This window comes from Desmodus rotundus, chromosome 8 (assembly GCF_022682495.2).
Source record: "Desmodus rotundus isolate HL8 chromosome 8, HLdesRot8A.1, whole genome shotgun sequence".
Taxonomy (NCBI): Eukaryota; Metazoa; Chordata; class Mammalia; order Chiroptera; family Phyllostomidae; genus Desmodus; species Desmodus rotundus.
This window is the reverse complement of record NC_071394.1, coordinates 115,502,196-115,525,443: the sequence shown is the minus strand read 5'-3', so window position 1 is coordinate 115,525,443 and position 23,248 is coordinate 115,502,196. Positions and strand designations below refer to the sequence as shown.

General features: G+C 39.0%; 1 protein-coding gene across 2 annotated transcripts in view; it reads right to left on the bottom strand.

Moving 5' to 3' along the window:
- The window catches only part of RARB (retinoic acid receptor beta), a 650,193-nt gene that overhangs the window by 338,665 nt on the left and 288,280 nt on the right, over positions 1–23,248 (bottom strand). For both annotated transcript variants that reach the window (XM_053930256.1, XM_024566225.3), the window contains one exon: positions 12,324–12,769. In XM_053930256.1, the coding sequence (XP_053786231.1) occupies positions 12,324–12,501 (178 nt within the window). In that variant the 5' untranslated portion in view covers positions 12,502–12,769. The remainder of the gene's footprint in view (positions 1–12,323; positions 12,770–23,248) is intronic.

The following is a 23,248-nucleotide window of genomic DNA, read 5'->3' as shown; positions in this document are numbered from 1 at the left end:
GCTGAGTGACTTCATTTTATGAACCCTATCGACTATATAACCACGTTGATTCTCTTCTTGGGATAGGCTTTTTTTAAAGGTCATCTGAGCAACGTTTATTATCTACCTCATAGGCTGCATTTTAATGCACCGTCCTCAAATTGGTTCCAATCAATTTTCCCCATACTTATTTTCTCTATCCCCAAATGTATGTCTTTACGATTTCAAAAAGCTGTACATATAAGTTTGTAAGTTGCCATAAGATCTTTATTCCCAAATAAAATAGCATATATAAGTTCATTTAAAAAATAACCTTATCTATTTATTGTACAAAAAAATGAGATAATGGATACAGTTTCTGATATAGGTGGTAATTATGATTTTTATAGACAGTACTGTTAATACAATTGGAACCTATCTGGAGTCACTTTAAGCAGAAGAGGTGCTGGCATACACGGGCACCACGTGATACAACCTTTGAAGAAGCTGACAGAATAACTTTCTCACTCCAAAATTATCCCCTTGGAAATTCTGCCACTGCAGTCAGGACCTTAGCTTAAAAGCTACTATTTCAAAGTGCAAATGTCCCTCTGAAGGATTAATTCCTTGGAAATGATATCAGACATGAATACCTTCAATGAGATACTTTGCCTTTGGAAGGCAGGAATGCCGATTTAGGTAAGATATGTATTTCCGTTTAATACAATTGAATTAACTCAATAAAAAGCCTTTCTTTTATTTTAACTAATTCCACAAGTTATTTCATGTATCATTCACACAACAAACATTGAGTGAGCACCTACTATGTGCCAAGCACTAAGTTGTGAGGATACCGCAGTGAGCAATAGAGATAAAGAAAACATTGTGGATAATGCTATGACCTAGACATAAATATTATTAATGTGCTACCCAGACTTTTCCCCAAACCCAAATAAACATCCCTGAACATATACAATATATATCAGTTAAAAAAGAATAATATTACGTATTTTTAATACTAAACCTAAATTCTACTAATTCTATAACTTGTTTTTCCCACTGGACATTTTCATATCAATATATTGACTTCTCCAACAAAATTTTAAAGGACTGCTTATTGTTTTCATACCGTTTATATTTTATTCAATCCCTTTTCATTAGCCAGGAAGGTTGTCTAGAGTCTTTTTTTTAATTTTTAAAAATTATAAATAAGTCTGGGCTAATGTCTGTGTTCTCCCAAGCATTCTAAAATGTTTACTTCTTAGGAATAAATTTATCAGAGCAAAAATTCAAAGTCATCATTATGAATATTTTAAGGCCAAAATTATTCCACACAAAATATATATCAATTTTCATTTTCACCATCAAGGCTGTTTATGAGTATTTTTCTCCATAGCCTGAAAAACAGTGAGATCTTTCTATTAAATCTTTGTCATCTCATGAGGAAGAAATAAAATCTTAATTTGCACTTCATTTTAAATTTGCATTTGTACAATTACTGTTAAGGCTAAAATTTTTTATTGGCCATTTGTCTTTTTTTTTAAATATGTGAATTTTCTGTTCCAAGCTATTGTCATTTTTTTCCTCTTCTATTTCCTGTGTATTTCTAACACATGAAGGATATATGTAGTCATAGTTTTTCTTATCTTTTTATGTACACTTAATAACTACAAAAATAAATGTAACATATACATACATATACATGTATGGTATTAGGTTCATTAGTAAAAGGAGTATCTAAGAATTGGCTCTCTAACACTCCTGCTGTATTTCCCACATGCTCCTTTCCTATCTCACCTGCTTGCTCATTTCCTTTAACCCCAAGGAGATATCTATTATCTTGAATTTGATCCTCGTATTCTCTTGACTTTTTAATGTATATTTTCTAAACAATGTTTCTTTTAGATTTATAAAAATGTTAGCATCCTATATGTAGTCTTACAGTTTCAACATTATATTTCCGTCATCTATCCATAACATTGCCTATAATTTAATTTTCAATGATGAATACTATTGAATTTAGTGACTACACTATGATTTACCATAGCATAGTAATTTTGTGTTTGTCTGCTCATAGATATTTGGATGACATCTACTTTTTCTCAGCTTTAAAACAGTGCCCCATAAACATTCTTAAGCCTGGATCCTGGTATTCATATTGAAACATTCCTCTAGGATAGTACTATAAGACCAATTGCTTGGGCACAGGAAATCTGACTAGTGCTAAGGCCATGTTCAGGGTGATTACAATAATTTACACTCTCTGGGACAATACATTTCCTAGTATCTGTTGAGTGGCATTCTCTTTAATACTTGGTATTGTCACCACACTTCGTAATTTTTGCAAATTTGACATGACATGGCATTGCATGGTCTCGATTTGCATTTCCTTAATTGTTAATGTGAGGTTGATATGGGACACTTGAATTCTTTTTTAGCAAAATGAAGTCTACTGTCTAATTTTGGTTTGGATTGGTTGTCTTTTTCTTCTGATTTGTAAAAGTTCTTCACACATTCTTTATGTCTTCTTACATATTCTGTCTTCGTTCGTTGTGTTTGCAATGCGACTGCTGCATTTCTGGAGTCAAGCCTTGTCTTTTTCCATGACTCCAAGGCGCTTCCCAATATGGGACTCATGCCTTATTTCTGTTCTCAAAGAGGGGATTAAAAAATTGTGGCAAGTACTAAAGATGATGTTAACCTTTGCAGCGATGTGTATATACTGAAACCTATTAGGTGATTCGCAATTGAACCAAACAATAGTATTGATAGTGGTATATGCACCCTTTGATTTGTTATTCTGGCTTTGGTTCTGGAATAAGATTTCTTACAGAGGAAAAAAGAAATTCTGAAATTCCCCACAGGAAATCAGGGCAGGGCTCGAGGATGGTGTAAAGCTCATTTCAGATCTCAGAGATTGCCATCAGAACTCAAGGAGATCCCTGTTTTGTCAAATATTCCATCAACCCATTCTGATAAAAAGAAGGTTCACTAAATATGCTGAAGGGTAGCTTTCCTTTTAACCACGTGGCCCTCATCAAAGTGCTATGTACTTGTGTGAAATGTCATCATTAATTTTTTTCTTCAGGCGTCCTTTCGTGGAGTGGTCAACTTCATAACCATTAAGGAATAAACATTAGAGTAGCTTTGTATTAATAGAAGGAAAACCATAAGGTTTGAGAAATGTACCTTACTATAAACATCACTGAAATTAAATCAAGTATTATTAGGGATGGCTTATAGAGACTAAGTGACCCGCAGAGTCTGCAGGTCCTAGGAGGAGCGGGGATGGTTCAGTCTTTGCCTCAGTTCCCTGGCTCTGAAGGGAGCTCACCTGCCAAAGATAACCGCAACCACACGTGCATTGGATGTGAACTCTTTCTGGTAAATACAAAACCGTTCAGCAGGCAAGGATACTCATGAACAAGAGTCCTTTCCGATACCCCAATTCAAAACCACCTCCTGGGGAATTTTGAAGTCTTGGCAGAACAGAAACTCTGTGAAGTGAGAACTCCCACGTGCCCAATAGAGGCATTTAAGACATAGGAAAAAGTGAATGTAGAACAACCTGAACATTTTGGAAGCAATTGTTACAATGAACAGTTGACAGAATGACAGTCCTGTGACAACTAAGGTTTTTGAGTGGACAGGTTCTGACTACAAAGCATGGGTAAGAATGATAATGACGGCTGAGTTCTTACAGTTACAACATTGTTGTAAGTAGTTCACATATAACAACTGATGATAATTTCCTCACAGCCCATTCAAGGTACCATTGTTGCCCTTATCTTATAGGGGAGGAAGCTGAAGTACATAGAGGTAAAAAAAATTATTCAAGGACAGAAATTGGGGTCTGGAAATAGTAGTCTGTTTTGCCCCATTTCTAATCTCCTAGCCTCCTGCACCATCCCACCAAATGATCTGCATTAACACCAGTTTTGGTTCCACCGGATGAACCTTTCCTAATTAGCACATCTGACTTCCACTATGAGCTCCCCGAGTGAGGGGCAGTCCCTGTCGAGTACTTCCTACAGCACCCCATTTCAGGATTCATCAAGCAATAATGGCTAAATAATTTATTGCTGTCATCAGTGCTCACAGGGCCACAGATAACCTGTCCTTGCCCCAAATGCCCAAATTTTTATTTTGTTTAAACATTTGCAAAGCTTACAGACATTAGGTGAAATAGCTCATCACTAAATTAACAATATACATCCTCATTGGAAAGCGGTCATTTCCATCAGTACAACAGCTTTTTGAGATTTTAGTTACAAATTGGGGAAAAAAAGTAACTCCATATATGCAGATTTTCACATTATTAAATTTGATTCATCTTATTACATAAGAAGACAGTGGCTTAGGGACTCACTTCACTGATAAAACCTCCCAGATGTGGAGCACTGAAGGGGGTGGATGTAAAGACTGGGATACGTATGGAGTATGGGACTAAGTGTGTGGAAAAAACAGTTCTCAGTATAAAGGACAAGGAGCACAGTATTAAAGGAAGGGTGCCAGGGCTGCCACATAAGCCAATAAGGTGATATTCAAGATAAGAGCCAACCAGTAATTATAATGATAAGATCACTGCCACCAATAATGTCTCAGTGACTGGAACTTGAAATATGAACGTGTAATATGAATGATTCTTCTGGAGGATCTCACAGGCTCCAATATGACAGTGATGGGAAACCCTGCTGCCTTTTGAGGCAAAGGCTTTACAACTAAGAGCAAAATGGATTTTAAAGAATGCATGTAGAGGTCAAGAAAGGGAGAAGAGTTTAACACCCGAGGACAGTACCAAAAGAGAGCTAGAGGAATGGAAAATACTCATTTTAAAAAACTATGGACATTGTGATTCATGACTATGGATTTGTAGCCACCAGAATCAAGTGAGCTTGACTATGAAGGAAAATAAGCTTTCCTAAAACATTTTTCACTAGTTCACACCAAGGGACCACATATGACAGGAAAAGAAAGTCACCGTGGGGGTAAAATGATGGGAAAGTTGGTGGAGAACCAGATGCTTTTATTGGGGCAAGAGATCAAAAGTATAGTTTTTCCTTCTTCAGGGATAGGAAGGTTTACTCCCCAGTTATAATTCTGATTAGTTTCTTAGGGCTGCTGTACTGAAGTAGTGCAAACCGTTTGGGAGGCTAGAAGTTAAAAATCAAGGGGCCGGCAGGGTGGGCTCCTTTTGAGGGCTGTAAGGGAGAATCTGCCCCACGTCTCTCCCCCAGCTTCAGGTGGTTTGCCAGCAATCTTTGGCATTCTTGGTCTGGCAGCTGAGTAACTCCGATCTTTAGATTGGCATTCTTCCTGTATTTCTATGTCCGTGTCCAGATTTCCCCTTTTGACCTCATCTGAACTTCATCATCTGAGGAGACCTTATTCCTAAGTTACATTCATAGATACTGGGGGTTAGGACATCAATACCTATTGAGGAGACACAATCCCACCCATAATAGTCCCATGAGTTTTCCTGGTAAATCCTAAAATGACATCTCCTTAGAGTCAGAATATAACATGATGCTCAAGTGAAAAACGATCACGCCGATGGATTTACCCAGCAAGTCAGACAGACCCCAAGGTGCCCAGTGTGATGCCTAACACACAGTGTACATAAATGTTGGAAGAGTAAATTCATGAATAACAATACATTTGATGTCCATGACCTTGGGGGACATGGGTTACACATCCAGAAATGGAGGCAAAAACTGGAAAGTTCCATGCCAACCCTACATGCCATCCAAGATAGGAAACTTAAAATACTTTCCTACCTTCCATGGGTCTTCTCCATACGGCTTATTCCAGTGCCATGCCTACCATGCCATGCCTGCCGTAGTTATTGGATTTGATTTTGCAAACCTCTCCCTGTGCATTTCACTTATAAACTTCCCTCCTCTCCTCTCAACAACCAGATCATTTACTTTCTAAGCAGTTTACTTGACACAGTTATTTTTCACTGATTCATTCATGTATTCATCCATCTATTCATTCATTCTAGCAATCTTCAACATTTTGGAGACCACGCTTCTTTGAGTAACATATTTTAGGACACCTGCTTTCCTATTTCAAAATGAATGTTATAGATAATATAGTTCACCTACACATATATTTTTAAAGAAGTTAATATGATTCCTTGACTGCAACATCAAGGATAAATTCAAGCAAAGTAATTCACGATAAAATAATAGTTACTTCAATGTGTAAATGCTCAGGCATCGGGAAGTGTGAGATGCTTGCTCCTATATGCAGAATTGTAGGACTGTTTGGGCTGCAAATGCGATTGATAAAAACGTGTGGTATTGGTGACTCGAATACAAGTCGACATACATCCTGAAGACGGCCCAGAGGGTGGCCGACTGGTGACAATTCTACCTGTTATGTCCATACACCTGTGCAGAGGTCAATCTCCCATCACTCAAGTTCATCCAAATGGGTTTTTCTTCAGTAGGGGAAAAACAGGACATATGAAATATGCAGGAGCTGTAGGTGGATGAATTCATCAAGAGAAATTTGGAACACATCAAGGTTCTCATATCACAGCCAACTGTTGGGGTAATTCCAGTTTTCACAGGTTCAATTTTCATAAGGTAAAAATATTTTTTATGTCTCTGTTTAATTTATCTAATTAGTAGAATATCAAGATTAATATGAGCTCTAAACCATCCCTTTTTTCTTCATTCTCCTCCTTCTTCTTTGTATATTTTTCCAAACATGCTCTCCCCAGGAATAATCATTAGCAGGATGACTTAGAGATAAATCCATTACTGTTTTTATGATATCCTCTGTGGACTGAAAGCCTATTTGTATTTAAGAAGACACTTCCAGAGCTGAGATTCTCCTTTGGGCATTGTAGTTAATTTGATAAAATTGAACAATAATCTTTTTGTTTCTAACTCATGTTCACATAGTCTTGATCCCTTTGCGGTAAAGTTCAACAAACAGAACGAACCCAGTTCCTCTTTGGAACTATTCAGAGAATTACCCACTATGCTCAGCCAGAGAGTCTGGGGAAATTGTAGCGATATTACGAAGAAGACACAAAGATTCTTTTATTTTGGGGGAAGAGGCACTGTACACAAATAATCAATACATATCACCCTTTGAGAAATGAACTCTTATATAATGCACACATGGCTCCAGGCCTGTGCAAGACGACCAGAGCTGTTCAATCACCTCAAAAATGCAAACTCTATTTCTAAATCATTCAGGTAAAAGCACTTACTTCCCTAAGCCTCAGAACTTCAAAGTACCCAATGATCAAAGGCAGATGAAATGAGCTAAATTGTTATGTTTGAGTTTACTCATATTCCTAACAAGTTTCTTTTATTTTATTTTACCTTATTTTTATTTGGCTTAAAAATGGGAAGGATATAACATATGACATGTACATACACACACGCACTTGGTATTCATTAAATACCAACAATATACTAAGCTCAGACATCTTAAAATTAGATGTGATCCCTGTTCAGTGGGGTTACTGTGTATGTTTAAGGACAAATGTAACTCGCAGTAGAAAGTAGACCAGACCACAGAGCAAAGGGTGATGGATAACAGGAATTAATGAGTTGGTTTTAGTTACAATGGTCTGCATGTATTTAAAATAGGATCAACACCTCTGAGCCAATTGTTCTTAACATGGAGTAAAATGTCCAGTCTGGCTGCACACGCTACTTTAAACAAGTTGGGTAACAAGGCTCCTCTTAGCTTAAAATAAGATATAGAAATAAGACTCACTTCATGTCCTGTTGTTGATAATTCTAAGACTCACGGTCTTGTCTCTCTAGAAGGTTTAGACCTTTTTAAAGCCCATTTTGTTATTTTGACAGGAGGGCACTTTCTGATCATTAAAGAACTCTCATTTTAAGGTGCTGAAGTTAAACTGAGATCATTTTGAGAGCGGCTCTGAAGCCAAAACTCAACAATATTTTCCAGCTCACGACAACCTATAAAAAAACACACGTGCGGCAATAAAACAGAACAAGCAGCCATGAAAGGAACATTAAGAGAGACAGACGGACAGCTGTCCAACTTTCACAGAGCTCAGGAACGTGAGATTTTGAGTGTCCCCTGGCATAGCATGTCAGGCTTCCCTCTCACTGGAAGTCCCGCTGGTCTGGAGGGGAAAAGCTTTCTGTTCACCAGACAGAGCTAAGCAGAGGCATCTGAAGTGGGGTCCACCCTCCTCTCCCCATTTTGATGAAAAATGATAGCTACTTCTACAGTCGTTAGTGAAACTGAAGAGGTTGAGAAGTCCTTCAATGTCCTTCATCTCCAAGGACTTCCTGAAGCATCATGGAAAGGAGATGCCCATAGTGCACCTGTGCAATTAATCTGAGGGGTTAAGTTGGCCTCAGTGTTCAACACACAGGGAAAGCCACGCACTTTGTGATTTGGGCTTGGAATTTGGTTCCTACAGTAACTAGCTATTTAAGCTCTTTGCGTTCCCTAAGCCTCCTGGACTTCATCTGTAAAATGGGGTTACTGCTCACGGCCTGGGAGCAGTATTAGGAGGTTATTACAAACAATTAAGAATGACATACATTATATGCTCAGTGGATTATCCAGGAGGTGTTTGATACATTGAAGTTTTTTATTACTTATTTTAACTTCCTCTTTTCTTATGTGTTTCCTGATGTCTATGCTTATAGACTCCACGATACATGAATTAAGGCAGAATGCAAACAAGAATGTGTGCACGAAAGAGATGCTTTATGTTCACCTCTCCTCTGAAAATCACTTTTTCCTCCTTTAGAACAGAGTTTCTGAAAAGTGGCCACGTCTTTCCCTCTGAATTGGGAATGGTGACAAACGGCCAAGCCACGAGCCAAGAGTCTCATGCTGAAGAACACCAGGGTCCACCGCTGGCACCAACCGAGGAAACATGGGCTGCTTGTCTGCAAATGGCTCGGGGGATGAGGAGAAAATCTGAGCTATCCATCTCCAGCTGGAGTTGAAGAGTCCTTGGAAAGGATACGGTTCCATCCCTCTCTAGCATAGCTTTGCTTTCTAATGCATACCCTCCCTCATCCTTAAAACACTTGACTATGATAATTAAAGAAGACTATTCTTTAAATAAAAACATTTACAGTTGATGGGAGAGAAATTCAAAGATGTTAAATAACCAATATGTGGGGTCAAGGACATCTTTGTATGTGGGAATGGGGACATATGTACTATAGAGGAAAAGTGGTTAAATATACAGAGTTCAGAGGAGGACAGGTGAGCAGAGAATCAGAAGTGAATGGACAGAAGAGTAAGAAGTGGGTGTAACATAAGTAGCCACTATGAAAATTGCTCTCACTCCCTTTTGAGGTAGAAGGTTCTTGAGGCTTTATAATATGTGATGCTAGAAGAACCTTGTTACAGGGCAAGAGAACCTAGATGTGTACAGATTACGAAAGTAACACCAGCACCACGATCCTCATTATGGAATGAATCATTCCCCAACGTGTTTGCTCCCTTTGCATTCCAGATTAGTTGGCTTTTTCACCCAAGCATGTGTTTTGCTAGTTTTTGAGACTTTATAGAATTTGGCTACCTCCTTAATTAACCCCAGGACATGGATAAAACTTTAAGTTTATTTTTAGCCAAGAGAAAGTCTGTGTGTAACTTTTAAGACCTTACCCTTGTTCCTGGGTTTTTCTAAACCACAAGCTGTAACAAAGACAACTCCCTATTCATGGGCCAACTTACAGACTGAATAGTAACAGTGGCTCCTTTCAGTAATTTTCATTTGAGTGGCTTTCATGTGCTTTGTCTGTAGCTAAAAATAATAAAAGTGTATTAGCCAGTGTTTGAAGGAAGCCAATATTAAAGTTTCCAGCTTCAAATGTCTGTACTTTGTCATCTCTCTACCCCTTCTCCAGCTACCTTCGAGTGCAGTTACTCAGCACCCTCTCCCTAAGGCCCTCAGAGCAAACTGTCATTAATTGTATACCCCCTTTTTATTGAACTGCAAACCCTCTCCTTCCAAAGGGTGAATCATATGACATTTCCAAGGTCTGACCAATTTTGATCTAGAAAAATGGCAATTAAATTGCCTTATAGTTTAATCTACTAGTGATAGCACCCTGTGCCTTATTAGTAACTATGAAATTAAAAGAGCAGCCTCACACTGAGAGGTGAAAGGAGCCCTAGATATGACATAGGCCAGCTCATTCAGGGTACAGGCTGAGCCTCTGGGGCTCTGACTGGGGGAAGAAATTAGAAAGCTAACATCACCAGTTAGAGACAGAGCCTGATTAGATTCTAGATGATTTGACTCCTATCTCAGCGCTCTTACCTTCATAACTGGGGTCAGCAAAGTTCTTTTTGAAAAAAACAACATAGTAAAGGTTTGGGGATTTATGGGCTATATGGCCTCTAACATTGTAGCACCAAAGCAGCCATAGACAACATGCAAACAAATGACTGTGGCCGTGTTCCAATAAAATTTCATTTACAGAAACAGATGGTGGGCTGCATTTGGCCTACAGGTTGTGTAGTTTGCCAAGTACTATTCTACAGAATTCTTTGACCTTCAAATACCTGCAAAGAGGTGGGTGATGCATTTGTATATTGAGAACCTGTTGAAGTGTTCAGGAGTGCCAGCCCAGCATAGAGATCTCACCCGCCCTTCTACTAACTGTGCTCTGCATTTTTTTCTTAAAGTCAGTAACCAAAGGAGCCTAAAGTTGTTGGGATTTGCTTGTGAGTATCCAGGGGCTACAGGTACCTAAGACTTTGCCATCTGTAATGTTAGATCACCCAGTATGGGAATAATACTCATGTCTTTCTTAGCTTCTTGGCTACATTTGCAAAATATACTTCTAATCTTAGAAAAGAAATGCTTTAAGACATGGTGTCCATCAGGCTGGCTGAGCTATGGAATTAGATACAGATGCTCTTGGGTGAAATTTTAAAAGCTTTAACAATTATTTAGTCAATTAAATAATTGACCAACCCCCTTTAATGCGTTAGCTGAAAGTAACTTCGTCATATCATTTGCATTAGGTGAATGATATTTTCATTATAGGGACTCCTTCCATCTCTCCTGATAACAAAGAAGCTACTTTGGCTATGTCTACTCTCAATTTGAACTTGAGAAGCATGGGAGAATGTTATTCAGCATTTTAAAAGAACTTACAAGTCACATGCTCTGGTCAGAAATCTAAAATACAGAAGGGAAGATGTATAGTCAGGTCATTCCAAGAAGGAAAACAAGTCTATGTATATCAGGCATGATAACACTGTGATGACCATCAACATCTCTGTAGTGAAAGTCTGTCCATCCATCTGCTCATCTGTCCATCCATGCAACCAACACATTCAAACATCCTTCCCCCACTATTGTACCAGGAGCTGAGGGATCCTAGTTAGGTGGGATGACCCTCTTCTCTCAGTGAGCTGAAAATGTAGTAGCAGAAAGGATAGAAAGATCACAATTCAGAAAAAAAAAATAAGGCAGTATTTCAAAAGAAAAACTTCTAAGTACCAAGCAAATATTTGGAGGAATTCCTTTTAAAGTAGCAAAATGCAAAATAATCACCAGGAAGAACTCTGAAGTGCTCCTGTTGAGCCATGAACCAGGAAGATTCTGGAATGTTTGCCATGGATGCCTGATGCACACAGTGGAGACAATCTTTTTATCTCCGGATGCCAAACCAGGCAACCTATTTCTAAAAGGTGGGAAAGCTTGGCTCCAAAGTTTGCCTGTATACAAATTTTCTTTTAACTCACATGATAGGATACTTTCCATGAGTAAGTCATAACAGTCTTGAAGAATTCTAACTCTACTTTTATTCTATTGCACTTTATACCCAACATTTTTTAGAGAGAATCAGAAGTAAGAAACAGCTTAGTAGAGTCAAAAGTGGTAAAGGACATTTAAAAAGCTCATGTGATATGGATTGGCAGTAAAGGTACCTGGGAAGTTGAGAACAATTGGTATTATTACCAATTATTCATTTACCTGGGAAATGAATAAGAATATCAAAGGGAACTTTATAACCAAAATTGATGTTCAACTCAGGATTCTCACTAGTGATTTTTACGGTACCAACTACTAATTCACTGTTCACATTATCAAGTGGCCAGTTTCATCAGGTATATTGGTCACATATGCTGGTTACTTTTTGTGTTTACATTTTATAAAATTGAGCAAAATGTCAGCATAATTTTGAATGGCCCAAATTCTAAAATTCACCATTTATCTGGTTTTACATTTCTTCCAATAGCACTAAAGGTATAATTCCAGTCCAAGAGAAACCAACATCCAAAGGAATGAAAACTCACCCTGGAGATGAGCCATCTTGCTTTCTCAGGTCCATTAAACCAATCAACCAAGAGAAAAGAGAGCACATTCCAGGGGTACTTACTTGCAGGCGACGGGGTGCTGCATCCACTTGGAGGAGGGTGCCCATGAAGGCCATGGAGAGGAGGCAGGGAAAGTCCTCCGATGACGGGTGGGAAGAGTAGTGGGTAGGGTGCGGCTGGATAGTGAGTCATGTGTCCACTCACTGCCGGGACAGGACATGCGTGGCTGCTGGTGGTCATGTTTCAGGCCTCACAGAATGAAAGGTGCCCTGAGGTGTGAACACATCACTCCAGGCCTTGAACCAACGTTGGAGTGGCAAATTCAGGGCAAGATTTGAGTCTGAGCAGTGTTCTGGACCAAAGGCAAGACAGTTCAACTGATGACCTCGCTTCTTCCCAACACAGTTTATCCACCTCTCATTTCGCTATATTATAGTTGCCTCTCTTCCTTTTTTTTTTTTTCCAGGCTGGAAAATGCTATCACTTTAAAAGTCCAGAGCTCCTAATCCTGAAAGAAAGAAAATATGTATATATATTTTACACATCAAAAATATTTTCCTCTTAATCAAGTTATGTGAAAAATCTCTAATATTAATGTCTCCTAATTTCCTGTTGTTCCCCTATACTATTTTAATTTTCTTAAACATTCACATTCTAATATGGAATGAAGTTTACACGCAGTTTCAAAATAACTCTATCTGATATTAAATAGCAATCGTGACTCACCATTATTCCTAAAATCCTCGCCCAGCTTAACTTTTCTCCATGGCACTTAACTCGATCCATTACACAGGGGAAGTGTTTGTTTTTGTCTGCTTCCCCTATTAGAATGCACTCACCAGGAGGGAAAAGGTTTTCTGTTTTGTTAAAGGCTATGTTTTAAGCTCCTATTAGAGTACCAGACAGGCAACAGATGCTGAATAAATATTTGTTGAATAAATAAATGAATTAATGATTTTCTTGCTTCTTCTAGAAAAATTGATTAATATTGTCCTAACCTCTGTGCTTCTAAGATTTTATGTATTTCACATGTAGAACTTTGGATTTTAGTGCAGCCATTGGGAATGACACACCCAATAAGATAAATATAATTCTGGGAGAAAACTATAATCTAATGAAAGCTAAGTAAGACGTACAGTCATCAAAGATCAGAGAAATATTTTATATCAACTCCTTATTGTCCACAGTAGACATTTCCTTTTAAGAACACCATCCATCCATCCATCTCTCCATCAATTTATCCACACATCCATCGTCCATTTGTCCATCCATTCAATCACCAGAGATATGCAGAGTGGAACGATGCCAATGTGCTTTCTGCTCTCATGGAGTTTCCAGTTTTAATTGGAAACTGATTGAGATCATGTTGTTCAGGAGGATGAAACTTCCCTGACCCCTACAAAGGGATGCTCGGCACTTAAAATTCCTTGAGAAGAGCAATGGAAGAAGACTGAAATAGATTCTAGGGTAGGCTGGCTATGAACTTCAGAGATTTACCTTGACCTTGATGACCAATATGCAGTAAAAGTTAGTTCCAAATTCTGGGGCTCACTGGATGGCAAGCCCTGGATGTAAATCTACATGGCACGAAGCAGGAACAGTATCTCAACACCAGCATAAAGGCCAGTTGCAGAGCTTCATTCTGCAGAGCCAGACCGCCTATGTTCAAATGATGGCTTTGCCCCTTGGACAATTACCTCACCTCTCCATAGGTCAGTTTTTACTAAGCAACTGGGATAATAATAGCATTTACTTCAGAGGGGGTTGTGAGCATTAAATGAGGTAATAGGAGAATGGTACCTGGTACAAAGTAAAGGCTAGGTAAATAGGAAACACTAGGCAACAAAAGATCACTGTTACATACTTGTGTTGTCCCATCAAATGATGTGCTCCCAAGAACAAGCTTGCTAGATTGGACAAGAGGCTCTGGGGCCAGGGTAGGGAAGAGAAGATATCACAGTAGTCCTAGGAAAAGAGTATTAGGACTAAAACATCGGTCAGAAGAAGGGGTAGAATGTAGTAAATGTAAGAACAAAGACACATGAAAGCTTACTGATTCCTCAGTTTGTGAAGTTAGCCAGTTTGGTTATTAGAAACCCTAAAATGTCCTAACACATAACAACTTCATTTGTTTACCACGTGTCGGGCACTTCACTAATGAGCTCTAAGCTGCCTAGCTCTAAGAACAGGCCCATAAGGCAGTTCTTAGTATCCTCATTTTTCAGAGAAAAAAAATGCCAGTATTTTGTTGTATAGAATGTGTACTTTTTTGCCCAAATTTTTGAGGAAAAACTAAGGATGTGCATTATACATGGGTAGTACTAATTCCATATCTGTATAAATGTTTTTAATTCTTTCATTTATGCTTACTTATGTGTTAAAAGTATAACTCTCGAATTATTTGCTACATAAAAAGTTCTTATACCATATGTTCAAAAATAAGTGCTTAAAATTCCTTTATGATACAAAAGAAGTATCTAAATATAAGTAAATAAAAAGTGAATTAAAAATTAAAATGAGAGATTTTTTTCCTGAAATTTTGGGCCAAAAATGTGGGTCTGCATTATACATGGCAAAATATGGTAAGTCTCAGTGACTTTAAAATGATTGCCCCCAATGTCACAAAGTGGCTAAGCCAGAATTTGCACCCAGAGCTGGCTGCTTGTACCCCATCTCTGCTCTTTCCCCCGTGATGTGCTGGGCTTATACTGAGTGCCTGCATTGTCCTGGTCGTACCCCACAGAGGAAACAGCCCATGAGCAGTCGTGGTGTGAGCGGCTGTCTCCCCTTCGATGACGTTCTCTGCAGGGCCTTGAATCCCTGGCCTATTAATATTAGAAATGAACATCATCAGCTGACCATATGGTCCCAGGCTCCCTGGAACTCTAGAACCTTACAAAGGAGACCACATTCCGGGTTGGCTTATGTAACACGCAAAAGTGATGTCCCACCCCAAATATCCATGTCCTTTAAAAACTTTCAAACCACAGCTTGTTTCTCTAATGAAAAGAAAGTAAATGGACTATGAGAGGTGAATGTTTCCAGTTGTTTCTCTCCTAAAAAAGAAAATCACACACCATCTAACATATTTAGCACTTGAAATTTGTAGTTTGTAGCAAATTAATTAGAAAATAAACAATACCATTTAGTGTTTGCTGCATTTCCACTCAATTTGATTTTTAAACCACACACACACAGCCCAGCATTGTTATAAATGGTCTTTTCTATCCCCATTAGACAAACGACCTCATTAACTGGTGGAGCTGACAGTTCAGCAAACCCACCCCCGCAGGGCACAATTCTTAGATTTTTAAAGCTGTTTGTTTGTTTTTACCAACCAGGGACTATTTCTACCCTCAATATCCTTTATTTCTCTTTGCTTTCAAACACTGCGGATTTTTGGCATTCTGCCTGCCTGGTTGAAAGGTCTGGTATCATGCCGAAGATCTTAAAAAATAATTACGGATATTGATAATAGGCAAAAGAAAAACGAAATCAATGTGTCAGGAAAATCCTGTTATGTTGGTGGAAAACCGAACAGTCGCTGGGTCTGCGTTCACATATGTGACTGATTAAGGCTGTTCCTGGAAGCAGAGAATTTTCTTTGTTTCAGGCTTTTAGAAAAAAAAACAAAAACGATGATCCCTGGTATTAGCAGTGCTTTTTTTCCTTCATGCCTGATTTGAGCTTGGGCTCACTCAGGGTTCTTTCCTTCACCTATGGCAAAGCAAACAGGAGCTGGGGTACACGAGGGGAGGGAAGTGGGGACGAGGGTCAGGAGGTCTTGCATCGATCGACATCCCACCAGGTCCTGGGTACCAGTTTCTTCATCTGTGAAAGGGGTCAACAGAAGAGGAGTAGGTTTTAAATTTAGTTTCTTAAACCGTGTTGCTCAGAAAACAAGCGTTTAACAGGAAGACATGAAATGAAAAAATGCTGGAAGTAATATTTTAGGGCAGAAAACAGCAAAGATTTTTAAATAACTGTTTGCACCGTTGATGTTGTTGTACAGTCATCAGCCTTTGTTAACCAGGGCAACGACGCGAGGCGGAGGGATAGGTCTGCTCACCAGTCACTGCGATGACGCTTGCCAGCGCAGTGGCCGAGGTCCCAGAAATTGTTAACATCTATGCTTGCGTCTTTGAGGTCGTATTATCAGTAAAACACAGTCGATTTTCTCCAGTTAAATTTGTTAATGGTTTTGTTCCCATGTCAGGTTTAAAAAATTGCATGTTAATCTCTTCACGTCACCTTTAAGGCACTGGAGATGGATTTTGTATTCATTTCAGCTTAAGTTTTCATGTAAATTTCTACTTCTCAACATTTAAGTTTATTTTGTAAACGTGACACATATGATTGTTAAGAAAAAGCCACATAGTTGCTTTAGCCCAGTGGCTCTGAAAGCAGAGTCCCTGAACCTCAGCGTCAGTGTCACCTGAAAACTTACTGGAAACGCAGATTCCTCGGGCCCCACCGTAGACCTAAAGAATCAGAAATTCTAGGTGAGCCCGGAGATCTGTGGTCTAACCAGCCCCCAGGTGATTCTGGTTCAGCTGGAAGTTGAGTACCGCTGCCCCTAGACCTGAGATTGGCACATTTCTTCTGCAAACAGGCAACTGTTTTACATTGCAGGCGGTCCAGTCTCTGTCACAGCCACTCAACTCTGCTTTTTTTCTTTACCAACTTCTTAGGGCACAAAAGCAACCACAGCCAATCCATAAATGAGTAGGCATGGCTGTAGTCCAATAAAATATTATTTAAGAACCAGCAGCCTGCCAAATTTGGCCCTTGGACCATGGCTTCCTGAATTCTGCCTTAGATTCTTAAAAGAAAAACAGCAATCTACCTTCCCCCTCCTTAAGCTCTCCTTCCTATAAGCAACTATTTGAAAATATTTTAGCTGGGCTCTTTTCTGTTACTTACACACATTTATATGTGACATACTTAAAGAATTTTTTTTCATAATTTTGTGAAATTTTCCTTACTACCTCTTGATTTTTACCGTAAATATGATTTAGCTCTCTTAGGCCCTTGCCCACATATACACAATTCTCCCTCCTCTCTTACTCCCAATATAATTTCATCACAATTTAAAAAATGAAAATCATTCAATCATTTATATTATTACACTTACATAATTGTGACTAGGTAAATATTGTTACAGCTGAGCCATGATACACTCTATTTACAGTTCTTTTCTTATAAAACTTTTGGTTTTTCCTGGAGTTAATAATTGCTTTGTTTATATAATTTGATTTTTCTTGTATCTATGAATAATTCTTTCCCGACTCTATGATAATTTTGCCAGGCATGTCATATGATAAATGAGTTCTGCAATGGGGACATTGCTCCCACCCCAGGGCTGACTGGCTGCTTTCCTAGTCTCCTGCACAGATGTCAAATTTGGTAGGACATTCGGTGACTGCTTTTCTGTGTTTTGGGAACTCTCTTTTCTAGGTCTCACGTCTTCCACTTTCTTGGTGTATGTCTTCCTCTTGGTGGCTTTTTTCCCTAGAAGCTTTCTCAGAAATGGTGCATGGGAGAAAATATTTTTGAGACTTTGTATGTATTAAAATATTTTTATGCTACACCTCCTACCTCTTTGATAGTTGGGTTAGGTTAAAGTTGTGGATTGGTAATAACTTTTTAAATTAAAATTTTAAACTATGTTGCAGCACTTTTCAAGCTTTCTGCATCACTCTGGGAATTGCTAACACTGTTGTGATTTCCTTCCCTCCATGTGTGACACTTTCCTTTTTCTGGAAGCTTTCATAATCTGGGCTGTGTCCCTTAGGGATCTTTTCCTGCATTGTGGTAGAAGTCTTCAATTTGGTAACTCCTGTCCTTCTGTTCAGGAAAACTTTACTTTATGCTTTTTTTTGCCAATACCTTTAATATATATATTGTTCCCTCTTTTTGGAAATCTTATTAGATAGTGGACCTTCTGAAGAGATTCTCTAATTTTATTCTCTATTTTCTTATATCCTACTTCTTTATCCATTTTGTCCTCCTTTCTGCAAGATATCCTCACCTTTAACGTCCAATTAGTCTACTGAATTTTATATGTATGCTATCATATCTTTAACATCCACCAGCTTTTATTATTTCCCCCCTCTCTATTTATAATCCTGCCTTTTTCCATGAATATCATCTTCTCTGAATATCTTGTAGGATATTAAGAACAGTTTTTATTTTAATGTCTCATTCTGCTCTCTGCACTGACTCTGTTTCTCTTCATTTCTTTCTGTCATTTTATTTGCTTTAACATTATGTGCATTTCTCAACTGTATTATTTCCCCAATTATAATCCTGTTCATTTATATTGAAAAGGGAAAACTTGTGGCAAGCTTTGTTTTCATAAGCAAACCTTGTCAAATGGATGAGTTTCTTGAAAAAGTGACCTAACTTTGGATACTCCTTTGTAGGATTCCCCAAATGTTAGTTTTAAGCTTTTTATTTTGAGGTTGAAAGACAGACTATGTCACCCCAAAATATGCTGCTTCAGTATATTGATTATTTTGAGGAGGAGGTACTTGAAAAAACAACGACAGCAAAGGGCAGGGAGGGGCTTTCTCTGAACTAATCTGCCCAAGGACAGACCCTCCCAAAGGAACTCGGTTACCATAAATCTCCTCCCTTGGGAGTGTCATCAACCAGCAAAGGCTGACTCAGGACCACAGAGGAGAATCTAGTCAACATTATACCCAGAGAAACTTTGTCACAAATGATTATTCCTTCCATCTGTTCTGGTAAAGGCCCATTCATCTTCCCCAGAAATCATTTACTCCCTGCTAAGAGGCTCCATGGCCCCACCCTCTTCCCTATTAAGAAAGTATTTATTTAATCCTGAATTCTAACCCACTGCTAGAATTACTCATTTATCTCTGGTTAACTTCAACATAAACCCAAATGTACATTTTAATAAACTTTTTTTCTCTGGTTCATCTGTCTTTAATTATAGGTGTTTTGGTCTAGAACATAGAATGGTAGAGAGGGAGTTATTTTCCCTCCCCCAGGTTCTTTGGTAACTTCATTGAGAAATCCTCTAACATTTTGCCCAGGATGGTGAGGAAATAAAAGGGCTTACTGCAAAGACTTCTGGTATTTGAATGGAGGAATAAGCCTGGGGCTGCCAGTGGGCTTACTATTAAATGTGGAGTCTTTGCCCTGGCTGGTGTAGCTCAATGGATTGAGTGCGGGCTTGCAAACCAAAAGGTCACTGGTTTGATTCCCAGTCAGGGCACATGCCTGGGTTGTGGGCCAGGTCCCCACTAAAGGGCACATGAGAGGCAACCACACATTGATGCTTCTCTCCCTCTCCCTCCCTTCCTCTCTCTAAAACTAAAATCTAAAAATGATTTCACTTCTTCCTCCGGTTTTCAGTCTCCACTGTACACTGATGCTTCCAGAACTCAGTAACCTCTCTAGTTTCATATCTTCAAAGAACAGACTTACCTTTCCTAACCAGGGTTGCAGTAATCACCAGAATGTAACAGGTGGAGGAGCAGCTGTATGTGCTCTTTGTTCAGAACTTAACCCATCTTTCTATCACAATCATCACTTCCACCTCCCCCAGTATCTTGTGCCTCCACTCTCTGGGACTGTCCCAAGTCCTACAGCTTGCATCTCCTTGTGTCTCCCTCTTCAGGCATTTAGCAATCTGCTTTCTGCACTTTGCTAATGTATTCAGCACTGCCCATCCACTTTCCATCTTCAAAAAATGTTGCCATTGCTTGTCTGCAATTAGCTTCTCTCATGTTCTTGTTAACTTTAATGGTTTCTTCTTTTTCATCTCCTTCCTATCATTTCAGTAAATGTTTGGGATGGAATAAGGAAAAGTACATGTGCCAATCTATTATATTTCTATAACAGAAAATCACTAAATTTCAAGAAAGTAACCTGTGATCAAGTAAGTTTGAGAAACCTAGACTGAGTGATCCCTTATGCTGTTCAGCTCTAAATTCCTTTTAAGAAAAGGGAGTTAAAGACTAATCTAAGAGGAAAGGGTTCACTCAAGACCCCAGCTGAGATATGACTCATTCATTCAATGTCTAAATTGTTATCTGTTTGTGGCAAAAGAAAGACAGTACTGGTTCCAGTCTGAAACTGAACAACAACAACAACAAAGTATGTTCAACTGGCCGTCATGAATATACCGTGGGCTTTGTCAAACACCTTCTACTCCTAAACAAATAAAGATGGCATTGGACCTGCCTTAGCCATGCACCTGCAGGCATATTGGATAATTGGAAATGCCATTTAATGCATTGATGACTTGATAGTGTACTTTCTCGAAGACTGCACGTTGGAGAGAGGACTCTTGTTAGAGTTTCCCCTGAGACACAGGAACCAGGCACTTCTGCACAGCAAGGAATGTTAATCTCACTGTGCTGGCTGCCAAGGTGGTCCAAGCAACAAAACAGACAAGATCTGGGGCGAAACGCTGTATCCATTTCCTCCTACTAAAATTTAATGGCACCACGACTCTTGTGGCTCACATAAAAAATGGGCAGAAGTGAACAAAAGATAGATTTTCCAGTTTCTTGTGATGGAACACAGAAAAAAACTCTCCTGTATTTCTTCAGCTGATTTAGAATTTGTTGTAGGGAAATCTTTGCTTCGATGGGCACTACATGCATAGTCCTCTTTCCCCAGTTTATCTGAGCTCACACCTCTCTACTTATTTAAGGCCCCGGTTCCAGGTAACGCCACTTAAAATTTCTCAAATGCATTCAGCCAAATACCTGTTTTCAGCAAAAATTCCAAACTCAGCACACATCCTGTCAGTTGCTTTCACTGCTGTTCTTGATAGAAAAGAAACGTTACTGTGTGGAAGTCAGTCTTGCATGCCTGGTTGTTTTGCAGCCTTTCTTATATGCGCCCTCTTCAACATAAATATTATCGATGAAATTATGTTCAACTTAGACCCAGGCAAACCACAATGAGTAGCTTAAATTTGACCAAAAAGAGATATTTCTTACCTCTTTTCAATTTAATTTGGGAATGAAAGAGACAGAACAGAGTCATTAGAGGGAATAATGCAGTCCGAGGAGTCCCTTAGACCGCCGAATGAGCAGAGAGTAAAATCGGAATCACTCCTGTGCATCAGGAGGAGGTCATTTGGCACATTAAAGACCTATTTTTCAAAGCATATACAAAATATCCCTGTATCCCTTTTTAGGCCATTTTTATAAGATTCCATCTGCTAAAGACACATAAGGTGAAAATATGACTTTCAGAAAATAACCAGCAGAAATATATATACATTAGACTGTATAAAACTTAGATTTAATTTAAAAAATTATGGGAGTAGTAATGTAAATACAGATTTGGGGGGAGTTAACATTCAGTCCAACGTCGCTGTGTCTGCATGGCACACACCTCCTGATTCTGAAACATCATGCATGGAGTATGTGCTGGAGCAGATACCTGATGGTGCCCCTGTTTGTTTTTTAAAAAGGAGCAGCAGGCAACCCCTTGTACAATGGCTTCCAGGCTTTGTATCATGGAATCCTGCCAAGCCAAGCAAAATGACTGGACTAGAGTTTGGTTTTCGAGGGACAATCAGCCATCTACAGGCTGGTGAGTGGTCCATGATGTAGTCTAGAAAAATTAGTTTTCCCAATGGGATCTCCATATTGGATGGTGACCCATCTATCCTCTCAGAGTCTTACTATGAATTGGTTGTGAATGCCCAACACACCAAGAAAGACACAGAGAGAGTACTGCAATACAAGTGGAAAGATACAGAGAAGTTGGCAGAAGACAAGAGACTAGAGGAATAGCAAATGAGCAAGAAACATAGGACAATAGAACCAAGGTATTTAGAAAAGTAGATAAAACAGGTCACAGTAGCTAGAATTGCACTTCTAAGGTTGGCGTTAGTGTCAAGAGCAGTGCTGTGAATTTTGTGAGGCCTCAATCTTTAACTGTTTAATTGTTTTGAATTTTTCCTTATTTTTCTCTTTTATTAATATATAACAAACTACCAAATTGTATCACTAAGCCTCATAGCTCAGAAAAACCTTATGCCCTTTTATGGAAGGATAAAGAGATCAGTCTTAAGTTCACTGAGATAATAGATCTCTGATGAAATGTCAATTTGACATTTGAAAAGATGCTCAGCATCACTAGCCATCAGAGAGATACAAATTAAAACCACAATGAGATACCACTTCACACCAGTCAGAATGGCCAACATAAACAAATCAGCAAACAAGTGCTGGAGAGCATGTGGAGAAAAGGGAACCGTAGTGGACTGTTGGTGGGAATGCAGACTGGTACAGCCACTGTGGAAAACAGTATGGAATTTCCTCAGAAAACTAAAAATGGAACTGCCTTTTGACCCAGCAATTCCACTGCTGGGATTATATCCCAAGAACCCTGAAACACCAATCCAAAAGAATCCATGCACCTCAGTGTTCATAGCAGCACAATTTACAATAGCCAAGTGCTGGGAGCAACCTAAGTGCCCATCAGTAAATGAATGGATCAAAAACTATGGTACATTTACACAATGGAATACTATGTGGCAGAGAGAAAGAAGGAGCTCCTACCCTTTGCGACAGCATGGATGGAACTGTAGAGCATTATGCTAAGTGAAATAAGCCAGGCAGTGCGGGACAAATACCACATGATCTCACCTTTAACTGGAACATAATCAACAGAAGAAAAAAAGCAAGCAAAATATAACCAGAGACATAGAAATTAAGAACAATTTAACACAGAGGGGAGGTGGGAGGGCATAACGAGGGGAAGGGTTTTCAGGAACTACTATAAAGGACACATGGACAAAACCAAGGGGGAGGGTGGAAGCAAGGGAGGGAGGTGGGTTTGGGTGGGGTGGGGGTGGAGTGGCGGGGGGAAAATGCAGACAACCATTATTGAACAACAATAAAATAATTATTTAAATAAATAAATAAATAAATAAAGATGCATACGACCATTAAGGGAAAATATCATGTAAGATTGTGAATTGGAAGTCATA